Source organism: Schistocerca americana, chromosome X (assembly GCF_021461395.2).
Source record: "Schistocerca americana isolate TAMUIC-IGC-003095 chromosome X, iqSchAmer2.1, whole genome shotgun sequence".
Taxonomy (NCBI): Eukaryota; Metazoa; Arthropoda; class Insecta; order Orthoptera; family Acrididae; genus Schistocerca; species Schistocerca americana.
In genome coordinates, this window is record NC_060130.1 from 755,660,287 (window position 1) to 755,676,080 (window position 15,794).

At 43.7% G+C, this 15,794-nt stretch overlaps 1 protein-coding gene across 1 annotated transcript in view; it reads left to right on the top strand.

Annotated features, from left to right (window-relative positions):
- Positions 1 to 4,708: 4,708 nt before the first annotated feature.
- LOC124555415 (L-threonine ammonia-lyase) overlaps positions 4,709 to 15,794 on the top strand; it is a 215,688-nt gene continuing 204,602 nt past the window's right edge. Inside the window, exon 1 of the mRNA XM_047129316.1 lies at positions 4,709 to 4,802. Within this exon, the coding sequence (XP_046985272.1) occupies positions 4,758 to 4,802 (45 nt within the window). The 5' untranslated portion in view covers positions 4,709 to 4,757. The remainder of the gene's footprint in view (positions 4,803 to 15,794) is intronic.

Consider the following 15,794-nt stretch of genomic DNA (forward strand, 5'->3'; position numbering starts at 1 on the left):
TTGACTCAGTCTCCTACTTGTCAATACCACTGAAGTGTATTTCAGACAGCAGTCTTGGAAAGTCGTTTTCTAAGAGAGTTAAACAATTCCGTATAGAACTAAGTTTTTATTTAATTCATGTGCTATATTCAGAAATTGATCGTTAAATACTGTACATATATCTGACTTATCAGTAACAAAAACATTTTTACTACGGTTTGACTTTACATCCTTGACCTTGCGCTGTTGACCAGACACTTCCCTCATGGCTAACCATATGGTTTTAGTTCCATGCCCAGAATTAGCTTTCTGTTTACATAGCACATGCTGTTTGCTTCCTCGACGCTTATCTGGAGAGCATTCCTTACTCGGCACGTGTGCAGGTGATGTGGAGACGTGATGTCCTCAAGCTGCTGTGGAGAAAATTACTCTCGCAGCAGGATTGGCCTCGGATGATGTGGAGGTGAGTTGTCCTCAGGTTGCTTCAGAGAAAATTATTCTCGGAGCGGGTCAGTCAACGTGTTATCTGCCTGCGGTGTTGGAGGTGGCCCAGTTCCAGGACGAGCCGGTTGCGGGATTGGCCCGCCTTCACGTAGAAAGCACGAGCAGTCTGCCGGAATCTGTCCTGCAGCAGCGAGATGCCTGTTTCTTCTTGCAGCAAATGTGATGAATATAACATGGGAAGGCGCAGAGTGAGCTTAAGAGCTCAATTCCGTACCCTCCGCAGGGCTACGATGTCATGTCGGCGGCTTTACCCCACACCACGGCCGTGTACTCCAACACTGGTCTGACCAGTGTCAAGCAGAGCGTAATACTGTGTCGCGGAGGCAGCGATGTCCGACGACTAGGCAGAGGATATAAGGATGTCATAAATATGCGGCGCCCATCTGAGCCCCTGATAGAGGTTCACCCCGAGGTATTTCGCGATTTTCGTCCATGGAATAGGGCACTCCAATATGTTGACAGGTGGTAGATCTGGCGGTAGCATCCTTCATGTGAAGATTACTGCTTGGCTCTTGGTGGCGCTGAACTCCAAGCGCCACTTCGTCGACCATGAACCCAATGAGTCGCACCCAATGTCGAGGTGGCGTCTCATTATCTGAACATTCATGCTGCCCGTGAAAAGCGCTGTATCGTCGGCGTAAAGCGCCAACTCTACGCGCCCCATCGGCAGGGCGTCGGTGGTGTACAGGGAGTACAACAAGGGGCCGGGCATCGAACCCTGAGGCACCCCTGCTCTTACCTGCCGCTCGCTGGACGACTCATCGTCTATCCTCACGAAGGAGGACCACACGTGTCATCCCTCTCGCGTGAACAAAGAGTTTGTACACGAGGCTGTCGTGCCGCATAGAGCCGAAGGACATGGACACGTCGAGAAGCACCGCCCCAAGATACTCCCTTGTTTCCAGCACTCTCGTTGCTGGTTCCACGAGAAGCAGCAGCTGGTGAGAGATGGAACGGCAGCTTTGAAATCCAAACTGTTCGTCTGGTATGACACTCTTCTGAGTGACGTGTTGCACCAACCTTTTCATCTACAGCCTCTCGAACGCCTTCGAGAGGGACGTGATGGACTGGTAGCGGGCTACCTGACGTGGGTTCTTGTCGGTGTTCGGGATGGCCGCAACTTTCGCATGTACCGTGCGGGGGGATAGGAGCCTGAGTGTAGTATCTCGTTGAAGACCCCCGTTGAAAGTTTTTCGCCGACCGATGTGGCCGAGCGGTTCTAGGCGCTTCAGTCTGGAACCGCGCGACCGCTACGGTCTCAGGTTCGAATCCTGCCTCGGGCATGGATGTGTGTGATGTCCTTAGGTTAGTTAGGTTTAAGTAGTTCTAAGTTCTAGGGACTGATGACCTCAGATGTTAAGTCCCATAGTTCTCAGAGCCATTTAAACCATTTTTTGAAAGTTTTTCAGCAGGTGTTTGTTGACTCCGTCACTGCCTCCAGCCTTCGTGGTGTTCAGAGGAAGGAGCTGAGTTTCGATTTTTTACTCCCTGATCAGCAGTTTTGCTTTCTTAACATTTTTAAGCAACTTATACTACTGTTTGCAATGGGCTACTGCAGCTCGATTGTGACTGTTTCTGACGTTTTGATATAATTCCCACTTTTCCCTACATGAACCGAGCGAGGTACCCCATTGATTAGCACACTGGACTGGTATTCGTGAGGACGACGGTTCAAACCCGCGTCATGCCATCTGGATTTAGATTTTTCTTGATTTCCCAAAACCACATAAGGCAAATGCCGGGATGTTTCCTTTGAAAGGGCACGACCGATTTCCTTCTCCATTCGTCCCTAATCCGAGCTTGTGCTCCGTCTCTAATGACCTCGTTGTCGACGGGACATTAAACACTAATCTTCTCCTCCTCCTGTTCTACACGATATCCTTATCCCACTAGTCAACCATCCAGATTTCGTGTTAGTTCCAGAATCCTGTTTAAAGCATTCTAATCGAAACCAGCTTTCAAAGCACATGAAAAATATATTGTTTTTTCTACTTGGAGGGTGTTGCCAAGCAGAGTTACGAAAACAACAAGGAAAAGTTCGCAGGCTGGGGAGTATTCCAGACGGAATGGCAGAAGCATTCTCGAGAAATTCCAAGCAGAAGAAAAACTGAAATACAGAGCGCGGCGTCAAGGAGAAACTACAAAATTATTTATTCAGGACGCCTTGGGGCTGTGTAAAATAGTCGATCCTAAGATGAAGGAGGAAGATAAAGATGCACATCTTATGAAGGGTTTCTGATAACATGTACCAAGCACTTCCACTGAAAGAGTTTCCAGAGCGGACGACTTCATAAAATGGTGCCAGAACACTGTGATGACGCATCAAAAAAGAATTGGACGCAAGACGTTTCTACGACTTCCGAATGTTGTGTCGATGGCTGTGTTGGGGTAAGAAACAGATCTTACAGACGCCATTCATCAGATACTGAGAGAGAAGGTTGAAAGAGCAACCAAAAACCGGGACGCTTCAAGATATCGTAAGTGAGAAAGTGGACCAGACGCTGACTCCAGCCTCTCGTCGTGTAGTTCCGTCGAAAACGGCGAAGCAGCAGTGGCCATGGCGAATTTACGCTCCTACAATGCAGCGCGAGGCAACAATTTATGGAAGACTGACGTTTGGAGAACCCGGGACAACCAGCCAGTATATTTTCACTGCTGGCGGTCGGGACATATGGTGGGCTATAGCAGGAAAAGGCGACTGGTATTTGGGGTAATTATGCCCGTGCCACTTGACTGCATGGACAATTCAGCCGACACCAACCCCACGATGCCGAAAAAGGACAAGAAGGTGTAGTTCCAGGATGACATGCATCACTACTGCCGCAAGATAACCGCTGGAGAGGACGCTTCCTAACACACCAATCAAGGTCTCCAACTCCATTCAGAAGTTCCAGCTGAAGCTAAAGTGTGCGACATTCCTTGGAATGAAGAGAAAAATTCTCCGCCGTCTATCATTTCAAAAATTATGGAAACTAACTTCAATATCCTTATGGATGACCAACCAGCCAAAGCTCTTGTGGACTCTGGAGCATCACCAAGGAGTTTTAATCTTTTCCGAAGTACCTTAGTCGTAGGATCACATTGTATCCACAAAGCCCTATCAGTTCAAAAAATCGTAACTTGGAAAGGATTAGAGATAGAGAACAGCGACTTGCTGTAAAACGTAGAGTTTCTCTCGAAGTTTCTTTGTTTTGTCCTTAATTGTAGATTTGACCTTGAGTGCATGAAAATGGCGACAGACAACGAGAAGATGCAATGTGTCATTTGGTATCTGCCGTCCTCTGCGGTATACATTCGCGTAAGAAGTGTCTGTTTTCAGACGAAGCAACATTCCACATCTCTGGCCACGTGAATTGCCACAAAATAAGGAGTTTGTGCTCCAAAGCCTCACAGAACACACACACGCATCCGTTATAGCCCGAAGCTTAATGTTTGGCGTCGACTAATGCGCGAAAGGGTGACGGGCCCACTTTTGTTCGCAGGGAACACTCGGGCGGGAAATGTTTACCTGGACATGCTCTAACAGTTCCTGCTACCACAGATCGAAGAGCTGCAGTCGTCCCGTCATATTCCAACATGATGGTGCACCCCAACATCGAAGTTTGAACGTGCGGATGCGCTGAATGGCATATTTCCTGAGAGGTGGGCGGGTCGTGTTGGTCTCATCTCACGGACTCCGCGCTCTCCCGATGTTACACCATTTTGTTTCTTTTTGTAGGATTACGTCAAGGGTCGCGTGTACACAGCGCTAGTCATTGGCATTGCCACCATTCGCTTCATGCACGAATCAGTGAAGCAATCAGAACGATTGATGCTGCAATGCTGCTGCCTACATGGGCGGAACTCGAATATCGCTTTGTTGTTCTACGGGCGACGAGTGGCACATGCACTGAAATTCTTGCGTACCAGAAAGAAATTAAATGTTTGACAACAAATCACTAATAGTTTCCAGATTATAATTTATTGAAATGAGTGCGGGATTTTATGGACACCCTGTGTTTCTTCCACGTTCGAAGTTTGTCGGACATCAAGAGGAGCGGTGTTTGTGCCTATAAGCGAGAAATCAGGAAGGCTAACACGCTAATAGTATAAACGGACGTTGACGTAGCTTTTTTTTCTAGCTGGTGCCGTACGAGAGTCTGGCGCCTTGATTTTTACGCGCACACGCATGCGCGGAAGCTGCGAACGACGGTATAAGTGCTCCGGTGGCGGGAGAAGGCCGCATTCCGCCTGTGGCCGTGGAGCTCGCCAGTTACTTAGTAGTGTCCACCAACATGGCAACCGAAGAGCACGCCGCTGCAGCCGCCGCGCCAGACAACGTAAGTGCTTGCGGTCTGTACTGTTAACGGTTCTGCGTCCATTTGAGAGACTCGCACCAAGCCGTTGAACTACACGAAATTATTATCGTCCTTTAACAGAGAAAAGAACTCGGCGATCATCGCGCAGAATTATCTGACAAATGCCTACGTACAATGAGATGTAGTTGCTGTCGGGTGCTCTGTACAGGTCAATAAATTAATTAGCAGCAAAGTCTGATTTCGCAAGTAGGAATTTCTGGGGTCTTTCATAAAACAATAATTGCAATTCAAAATGAATCTCTTACTCTGCGCTGGAATCAAAGTGTGCAACTATTTAAAACTGTGTTTAGTATTAATAACCGCATTCAATAATGATGCTATTTTCCAGACACCTGCTCTGATAAGCTCAAAACTTTCAAAACACTGACCTACAATGTGCTGCAAATTTCTGCTTACTACAGATCATGACAAATCGTTATGTTGAGGACAATTGTAACTAAATTAGGAGGGAAGGAAGACAAGAGTTTAAAGTCCAGCTGACAGCGTGGTCATTAGAAACGGAAAATGATTATAGAGATTACAAACGGCTATAATTACTTAATGTATGCCGATGCATTGATAAAAATACAGATAACGTAAAAAAATGAAAGTTCGAAATCCCGATCCTCACACAACTGCAGTGAATTGTAAGCCCGTGCAATGTTAGATTTGGATCGGACATGACGACGCTGTGTTTCGTTCTTCATCAGTTAGATCTCCGAATCTGACATCCATGGATTTCCTTTCATGGGGTTATATGACAGACCTTGTGCATGTGCATCTTTACCAAAAACGATTTCTCAACTCAAAATATGTATTTATAATGCTCTCGCCTGGGCGACTCCACATATGCTTCAGAGTGTGTGACGTGAAATGGATTACCACTTAGATGATGTCTGTGTGGCCAAGGGGAGTCATGTAGAACACCAATTAAAAAAAAAAGACCATTCTTTGACATTTTCTCCAATTCTTATCGATGCATCGCTGTACATTAAATAGTTATATCCGTTTGTACTGGCTGTATTCATTTCGAGTTGCTCTATGACTAATTTACAAAATTATCGCAGTTGTTAAATAATGTCTTATTATTTGCTTTGGTTGTCTTGATGGAAGCTATTGATTGAGAAGAACGGGAAGAAAAGTGCTTTTGGAAATCACAGAAAAGCGATTGTATCTCATGAAGAAAGCTCTATACACAACATCTGATCTTCGGTGTTAATAATCCATTCTTCGGCGACATAGACCTCTTCTACCTGCGGTATCTACAACCCAAATCGCGCACTTTCACCGTAGGATGCAGACATACAAAAATTCGTTTCCCAGCATTTGCTGACAAATCCTCTGAATCTCCCTTCGTATAGCACTTACACGTAAAATCGACAAATGCGGAGCAATACTTTTACACGTTTCAATAAATGGAACGAAGGTTCAGGTTTAATGTCTCGCGGACGTCGCTAGAGACGAAATACGAGCTCAACTTAGATAGGGATGAGGCGCGATGCCCATGGTGGCCTTGCCAATGAACCATCCGACATTCTCTTTGGGGTATCTAGAATAAACACGGAAGACCTTAATGTGTATGTGTAGATGGGGATTTGAATCTCCTCTCTCCTGAATGCGAATTCAGTGAATTAAGGACTGCGTAGTGTTTTTCAATTTTTAGATACTTCAGTCCGGATGTGACACAACTGCAGACAGAACCTTTCACAAAATATGTCTGTCGTTTCTATTGTTTTCGATGTCGTAAAGTTTTTTATCAGATCTTGACAAAAAATGGTGAATACAAATATCAACTCGATGTGTAATTTTGTATTTAATAAATACATTGCAAGATACTTTTACAGTAATCTTTTATCATGTAGGTCAGTAACGACAAGCTGCATTTTTTTTTCTTCGTTGCCACGGATGCACTTTTACATTATACTACTTGCTGTGTAAACCAGCCTTAGGGAGAAATTATATCGCTATGTGTGATATTTGCCAGGAATAGGGATTAATTCACGCGAGATATGCTACGAAATCCACCTGTTTAACTCATTGTACTGCGTGAACTAGTCGATTTTTTGACAATTATCAAAAACAAAACCTTTTATCTGGTTAAACAGATTTTTAAAAGTAATGTTATCTTATAGTGCCGTTATCAGTTTTGTTGGGTAAGTCTTTTATCATCAGCTGTTTGCTTGCTATTTGATTTTAAAGCTGCTCAGAACTTACAACACGCATTCTGACCAAACTATTTCATTGTGAACAGCTTGTCAGCGAAGTGCTGTACCTATCTGGAAACGTCTGTAACTAAAGGAAGGAAGTTTCGCGTATCGGTGCCGAAAGTGCATAAAAAAAGGTAAAGGCAGATGGCATGAATGGCTGGGATAGCCCGAAGGGCAAGTTCACCTGCCTAATTTCAAAGGTTTATCCTATCCTCCACGCCTGCAGGTACCTTTCCTTCGCAAAGTATGAGAACTGTGCGAATAAGTGACCTGTTTAGTGTAGCGAATTGTAATGGTGTGAGTGCGTAGCATATCGTTCGTGATGGTCAGACAAGGGAGAGGAAGAAGTTCGGTGCCGACACATAGCCTGCTTCTCACGAAGAGCACCAAGGGGCCCGCCAGGTTTAACGTCCCCATCCGAAGACGGATTACCATCAACACCGTCGGATGCCCCCATTTCATGAGACATTCCGAAGACGTTTGGAATTTAACTTAAGATATTGACGCAAGGACTGATGATCAGGGACCCCTCCTGTCATGTCTGCCGTAAAGGTAAAGGGAAAATAGTCAACATCGCGCGGCGTGCCCGACTGGTCACCTATCCAAGTGCTGGCCATGTCTGGCGATGCTCAACTTTGGTGATCTGGCGGGAAAGCGTGTAGCAACCTCGGCACGGCCGTCGGCGTCGGTCCATTCAAACTGTTCGCAAGTTCTAATAGTGAACCTGACCTGTTAATCGTGTTTATAACTGTAAAGCGCCAACACAACAGCTGTCATTTGTTTTGTCTCCCGTTGTAGTTTAGTAGCCAGGAAAGCAGTATCTGACCTACAAAACCACACACATTTTATTTTTTATTTTATAGTGTAGAAAATCTCAATTCAGTGTATCATGCTTTTGTAGAGTAAGATAGTCACAGCCGTCTGCAGTGACTTTGTCGTTGACGAGATTTTTAGTAGTACTTGTTGTAGTAGTAGTAGTACTTCTATTCATCGAGCCGGCATGTGTGGTCGAGCGGTTCTAGGCGCTTCAGTCCGGAACCGCGCGACCGCTACGGTCACAGGTTCGAATCCTGCCTCGGGCATGGATGTGTGTGATGTCCTTAGGTTAATTAGGTTTAAGTAGTTCTAAGTTCTAGGGGACTGATGACCTCAGCTGTTAAGTCCCATAGTGCTCAGCGCCATTTGAACCACTGTTTATTCATCCGAGGAACACTTTTAGAAAGATGGTTGTATTATATACTTAGCTATATATATTTATACACTTAGCTATCTAGCTGATAAGGATGGTCGGACAGAGACTTGAGCACCCACCCTCGCGAACACAAAGCCAATCCGTTAGAAATAGCACAACATCGATAAATTTGTCTATAGTATACAATAGTGTTTTCTTTATACAGTATAGCAAATAAGTTATTTCTTAATGCAAAAAAAGGCTAGTGCTATACTTTTCATTCATTTCTCATCACCGATCATCGCACACATTACGCACATTATGAATGACATCCGGACAACGAAGATGAAGTTTTGTTTCCATTTTGTATACCCCAACTTTCCTTTTCCTTGCCTAAGAAACTGAGCTAGCATCGCTTCTTAATGGATGAGATGTTGAACTCAAGAGGAGGATTAGATATTGGCATTATGCACTGGAGACCACTGTATGAGGTTTTCCCGAAAAAGAAACAAGTGAAAATTGAAATGGCAGAGGTGGTTGACTGTTATATAGGTGTGTTATATTTTTTACCAGACTCCTATTATTTATTTAAGTAATCCTTCACTGTGTAGGCAGTATTACTTAACACGTACTTTTTAACTGTTTCTTTTTATTTTAAAAAATAGATTTGTTTTAGTAAGACCCTTAAATAATTAAATATAAGTTCAGTTTAGATCTTATTCCATGGTCAGAGATAGACCTATTTTTGCATTAATTATTAAAGATTTTTTATATGCATAACTTACGACGTTCGAATCACGGATTTACTTCAGTTTTTGGGCAGCTTTAGCAGTCCATTAGGACAATATAACGTGCCAGTAGTGAGACGTACTACTTAGGCAATTTCGAGAAAATCGCAAGAGACAGTTTTCATGGCGAATATGTGCGGTGCGTTGCGTCTCTGAGCACAAGCTGGCGTCAGTCAAGTGTTCAGCATTCAAACTCCCTTCTCGGTGGATCGCAAGAGGGAGGGAGTCCCGCTCATTTTGTGTTTTTTCTTGAATGTACATGTTTTCCAACACTGCTCATATTGTTTCACAAGTATGACATTTGAAAGGTAATGTAACGAAAAAACACGTATGTTTTCATGAACTTTGATACTATTCTCCGTGATTCTGATTTTCCAAAAATTCGCACTTACACCTTTCATTCTTGTTACATTAGCAAGGCCTCACCGCTACGCAAGTTAACTGCCGAATGAGAGCTGTCTCTGTGTCTATAGGTCGAAGAGTCCAGGTGCAAAGCAGTTCTGGGCACCTGACCGGATTGCAGGTACACGGGATTTCGCAAATCACGTTAGGCATACGTGTTCATGGAACAATTTTTTCGTATCATCGTTTACTTGTCCATAGTTATAATACTTGTTGTAATAATTAAAACAGCCATATAAGGTGGAGATTCAATAAAAGTTCATGCAAATACACGTATATTTTATCATATTCCCTTTCCAATTGTCGTACATATGAAATAATATGACCAGCGTTGGAAAAAAAATACATTTAAAAAACAAAACAATAAATATGAGTGAAGATCCACAGGCTACGGAGCTCGAATGCTAACTGCTTGACCGCCGCCCCCTCGTGCTTAATCACAACGCACCAGTACACATTCGAAGCGCAGAACTTCTCTTGCAATGTTCTCGAAATTGTCTAAATAGTACGCCTTAGTACTTGCACATTGTGTCGCCCTAATAGACTCTTAAAAATGAACAAAATTTGATGTAAATCCGTGATCCACACGTCGTGGCATTCCCTTGTTAGTAAATGTACTCGTATGGTGCTATTAAAATGTAGGATGTTCTGAGCAGATCTTTCCAATGAACCCGGTTACCGACTTTGGTTCTATGGCCCTATCCCGTGGTCTGAAAACTATGTTCAAATTTTCTGCACTTTTCCTTAAAATAGAACTTCACAACTTAGAATTAATGGCACTAGAAGGCAGTACATCTACATCTATATCTATACTCCGCAAGCCACCTTACGGAGTGTGGTGGAGGGTACTTCTGGTACCATTACATTTTTTTCTCCTTCCCTTTTCCGTTCAGGAACGGCGCGCGAGAAGAATAATTGTCGGTACAGCTCCGTATGATCTCTAAAGCCGTTCATTTTCTCGTCGTGGTCATTGGGCGAGACGTATGAGGAAGGAAATCATTGTTACCGGACTCTTCGTGGGACTTAGGCTGTCGGAGTTTCAACAGTAAATTTCTCAGTGATGTAAAGCGCTTCTGTTGCAGCGTCTGCCCCTGGAGTTTGTTCAGTGTTGAGCACATGCCACGGCATAAGTGTAGAACTCACTGACTTGAATTCCACCGTGCTCTGAACGCTCAGGAACTACCCGGCTTGTGCATATGGCACGAGTGCCTCAACGTGGAACACGCGATCGCAGCGCGCTCCAGTGGTTGTTGTCGGTTTCTCTGGCTCGCGATTACAGTTTGTTAACAAAATGGACGAGCAGCGCGCTCCAGTGGTTGTTGTCAGTTTCTCTGGCTCGCGATCACAGTTTGTTTACAAAATGGACGAGCAGCGTGCTCCAGTGGTTGTTGTCGGTTTCTCTGGCTCGCGATCACAGTTTGTTTACAAAATGCACAAGCAGCGCGCTCCAGTGATTGTTGTCGGTTTCTCTGGCTCGCGATCACAGTTTGTTTACAAAATGCACAAGCAGCGCGCTCCAGTGGTTGTTGCCAGTTTCTCTGGCTCGCGACCACAGTTTGTTTACAAAATGCATGAGTGTAAAATTCCTATGTTAGCTCTGTTACAGCGCATATAGTGTTCCTTGCCAGTAGGATAGTCATGTTGTTTACTCTGCATTATTCATAAACAGAAACAAAAATATCCAAGAACATGCTATACGGCAAAAAGGAAAGTCACATGTCCAGTCAGTAAGGACATCAGTTTATGAAGTTACATTAAAAATAGTGCGAAACAAAATGACAACAGTCTCTCACATACGATAAAAACTCCTTCATCATTCTCACTTTTCAGTAAAACTCTAAGGTGATTCTTTTTTAATCGCTGTTTTTATTGATAGAAGATGTGAAATACGAGACTTTAAGCAAAAAAGAACAAAATATCTTGCTGCAAGTAATACACGCTCTGTCGTAGATAAAGCTAATCGAACAAACACACTTCTGAGAGAGCGCGCACTTACATTTACATAGCATCGAATATTACAGAATATACTTCTATTAACTTAAGAAGAAAGTCTCTGAACGTATTAGAGACGCGAAGACAAGAAGATAAAGGGCTATAGTGAGAGGCAAACCAGCTACACGGACACACATCGCTTGGTGTCTCTACTCCTTGTGGTATGCTCTACTTCTGCAATATCCGCCTTTCTCTTGTATGTTGCTGTCTTTTGAAGGAAGGCTTTAATAGCAGATATGTTATTGACTGAAATTTAATTGTAACAGATCGTACCAAGAAAAACGTATTTTTGATGGATCTTCAGTGTGTCTTTCCTCTGTAACGGCACTCTTTCGTAACACGCAAATTACAATTCGAAAATTCTTTAATCAGTACTATGATGTTTCCTGGCATTTTATTACAACAAATGTGCAAGAGAACGACGGATTTTCGAGATATTCTTAATTTGCTGATGCTTTGGTTCAAATGGCTCTGAGCACTATGGGACTCAACTGCTGTGGTCATAAGTCCCCTAGAACTTAGAACTACTTAAACCTAACTAACCTAAGGACAGCACACAACACCCAGCCATCACGAGGCAGAGAAAATCCCTGACCCCGCCGGGAATCGAACCCGGGAACCCGGGCGTGGGAAGCGAGAACGCTACCGCACGACCACGAGATGCGGGCTGCTGATGCTTTAAAGTGGTATTTATTCATAGGACGTAGGTTATAATAAAAAACCCACCAACTATGGACTTCCACTGAAAGCCAATATGGCGTCTCCAAAACAGTACAGAAAAGAGATGGCGTACGTGTGACTTAGGTGGCGTTCTTCCGTCTCATTGGTCTACGTTCAAGAGAACGTTCAGAATTTCTATTATTCGATATTACTCTACAGTCTACACATTCTAAAAGACTCTTCGATGTGCTTTTTCCAGGTTATGACGCCAGAAATTGTGCACTCCCAACGTTGACGTTCCTACCCGACAGCTTAATGATCTCGCGCTGAGTAAGAGATGACGTGACGAAACGCACCGCTCTTCGTTGGATCTTCTATCAATGCTCAAGAATCGAACGAATGAGTTTTTTGTTAGCCATTTTTTCGTGGATGAATTATATTTCGTTAAGATCCTCCCAATGTATATGAGCCTAGAATTCGCTTTTCCTGCTATTTGTTAGTGTGTTCGTACCACTTTAGGCTGTTCTGGATAGATGCTGCTAGGTATTTTACGGCAGTTATTGTTTCCAGTGATTTTTGCCCAATAGTTTATTCGAGCAGGGGTAGATAGCTTCGTATTTTTATGAGCAACACGTTACATTTGTGGGGTCAAGTGCCATTCTCTGTACCATTCGTCAGCCCTCTGTAGGTCTTCTTGGATTTCGCTACTCTTCTCGTGTTGCAACCATCCTACAAACTGACTGACACCCACTGACGAAGGTGTCTAAAGGCATAACATACTGATGATATACTGTTTGCTCTTTCTGTGTGTGTTCATGCTATTGCAACTGACAATCAATATTCATTCCTAAGTAATTTATCTTAAACCGTGATCTTACTTCCTTTTCTTTCCAGGTAGTCACTGTCACCTCTAGCTCGTTTATTTGTTGTTTCTCGTGAGTTACGTCAACGAATAAGAAGTATAGGAGCTCCATAAATTTTGACTTGTTGCTGTGGGTGTAACACGTGGTTCTTTGGGAGAACTGAAGTACGTAGATTTCTGGAAAACACGGTGATTCCCTGTCTTCCCTGTTTTTCCTGAGTCTGCAACAGGAAAAGGTTATCAGATTTCTCATCAATCCGCTATGAGAACGTCACGCTCTACAGTGACAGAAAAAAAAACCGCAACACCAAGAAGGCTTTAAGAGTGGCGCTAGAAGGGCCACAATGAGGATGCAAATCAGGTTTGGAGGAGGAGGAGATTAGTGTTTAACGTCCCGTCGACAACGAGGTCATTAGAGACGGAGCGCAAGCTCGGGTTACGGAAGGATGTGGAAGGAAATCGGCCGTGCCCTTTCAAAGGAACCATCCCGGCATTCACCTGAAACGATTTAGGGAAATCACGGAAAACCTAAATCAGGATGGCCGGAGACGGGATTGAACCGTCGTCCTCCCGAATGCGAGTCCAGTGTGCTAACCACTGCGCCACCTCGCTCGGTAAATCAGGTTTGCTTTAAATATGCTCTATGACGGTCGTGAGCATTACTTACCTCTGAAATTGGATGTGATGAGTTAATAATTGTATTTTATTGTACTGTATGGAACTGGGACCTAGAAACGACGGAGAGGCTTCCTCCCCGCCGTAGCCCTCAGTGGTTCACAACCCTACAACAGGCTACAGCAGTCCACTCACCTCACCGCCGCCCCACACCGAACCCAGGGTTATTGTGCGGTTCGGCCCCCATTGGAACCCCCCCCCCCCCCAGTACCTACAGAACAGACAGCATATATATTACATATGTACACGTGGCTGTCTTGATAACTTCAATGCACCTGACATCAGGTTCCAAGTCTCTTGCGGGAATACAGGATTCGCTGCGAGCAAGTAAGTGTATGCACAGTGACGCTATTAGAGTGTGACGAGCTAAGGATTTGTGTCGGACGGGATGCGTGTGTAGTTGCTGAGGCGGGTAAGGCAAGCCCTCGCGTTAAGCAGAATATCTGGATTCGAGTCCCTGCCCGGCACAAATTTTCAGCTTTCACCGTAAAATTATTTCGATGCCCGGTTGCGGCTGGCGTTGGCCTTTCCTTCGAAACTTGATGTAATATACTGCCGCTGTATCAAGTATTTGTTACGTCGGACATATCCGATAGGACACACACACACACACACACACACACACACACACACACACATATATATATATATATATATATATATATATATATATATATATAGGTTAGTGTTTTTTAACGTCCCGTCGACAACGAGGTCATTAGAGACGGAGCACAAGCTCGGGTTAGGGAAGGATGGGGAAGGAAATCGGCCGTGCCCTTTCAAAGAAACCATCCCGGCATTTGCCTGAAACTATTTAGGGAAATCACGAAAAACCTAAATCAGGATGGCTGGAGACGGGATTGAACCGTCGTCCTCCCGAATGCGAGTCCAGTGTGCTAACCACTGCGCCACCTCGCTCGGTATATATATATATAAAAGCGTTACTGTGCGCCAGGTGACGTGTGTATTGTACTGGGAAAACTTTCCAGTTGTTGCAGCTAAATAATCTTCCTAGATTTATTACGGTGCGATTGTTTCTCGCCGGTTCTAGGCGCTTCGATCCGGAAACGCGTTGCTGCCACGGTCGCAGGTTCGAATCCTGCCTGCCTCGGGCATGGATGTATGTTTATGTCCTTAGGTTAGTTAGATTTAAGTAGTTCTAAGTGTAGGGGACTGATGACCTCAGATATTAAGTCCCTTAGTGCTTAGAGCCCCCCCCCCCCCTCCCCTCTTTGCGGACGCCTATGATCCCAGGAGATGAACGGATTGGGTGATATGTGTGGCTTTAACCTTCAACATTGCGTGGAAGTTTGTTTGATGAAAAAGAGAGCTCAGTTCTTCATATGCTGACAAAGACTGTACATCGTAAAGCGCCATTATTTGACTCAGAGACACACAGAGCGCAGACACTTCCGGAGATTAGATGAGATGAGATTAGATTAGATTAGTCAGTTTTCGTTCCATGGACCCAAAAATGAGATGATTCTCGTGGGTGTGGAACATGTCGGGAAGTATAACATAGAAAACTTAGAACAATTGAGTTTAATACTCACTTCCCTGATTATTTATCAGGACATTGTCAAGATATGTGAATGCATTACAGTAAACTGGAACTGCTAATATTTACAGAATTAATACACTGTCAGAATGAAACAAAGTTATGCACTTTTAATAAATTTAACAAACAGAAAATACCTAATATTCACTGTTGTGGCCAAGTGCTGTCACAACTGAAATCTAACAGACATTTTTACTGAAGCTGGTTCAACAGTCGCTGTAAAGATATTCATCAATAGTAAAAGTAGTTGCCTATCAAAAAGTCTTTCAGACTCTGTTTAAACTGTGCTTTATCTGAAACCATGTTTTTAAAGATTGCTGGCAATTTATTGAAAATGTGTGTTCCTGAATATTGAACCCCTTTTTGCACCAAGGTAAATGATTTTAGATCTTTATGTAGATTGTTCTAATTCCTAGTATTGATACTATATATTGAGCCATTGGTTGGAAACAGAGACATACCATTTGCAACAAATTTCATACAGGAATAAGTGTACTGAGAAGCAGTCGTTATAATTCCCATTTCCTTGAACAGGTTTGTATATGATGCTCTTGAATTTACATCGCAAATAAATTTTATTGCACCCTTTTGCACTCTAAAACATTTTGCTCGATTTTTATGAGCTACCTCAGAATATTATCCCATATGACATAATAGAG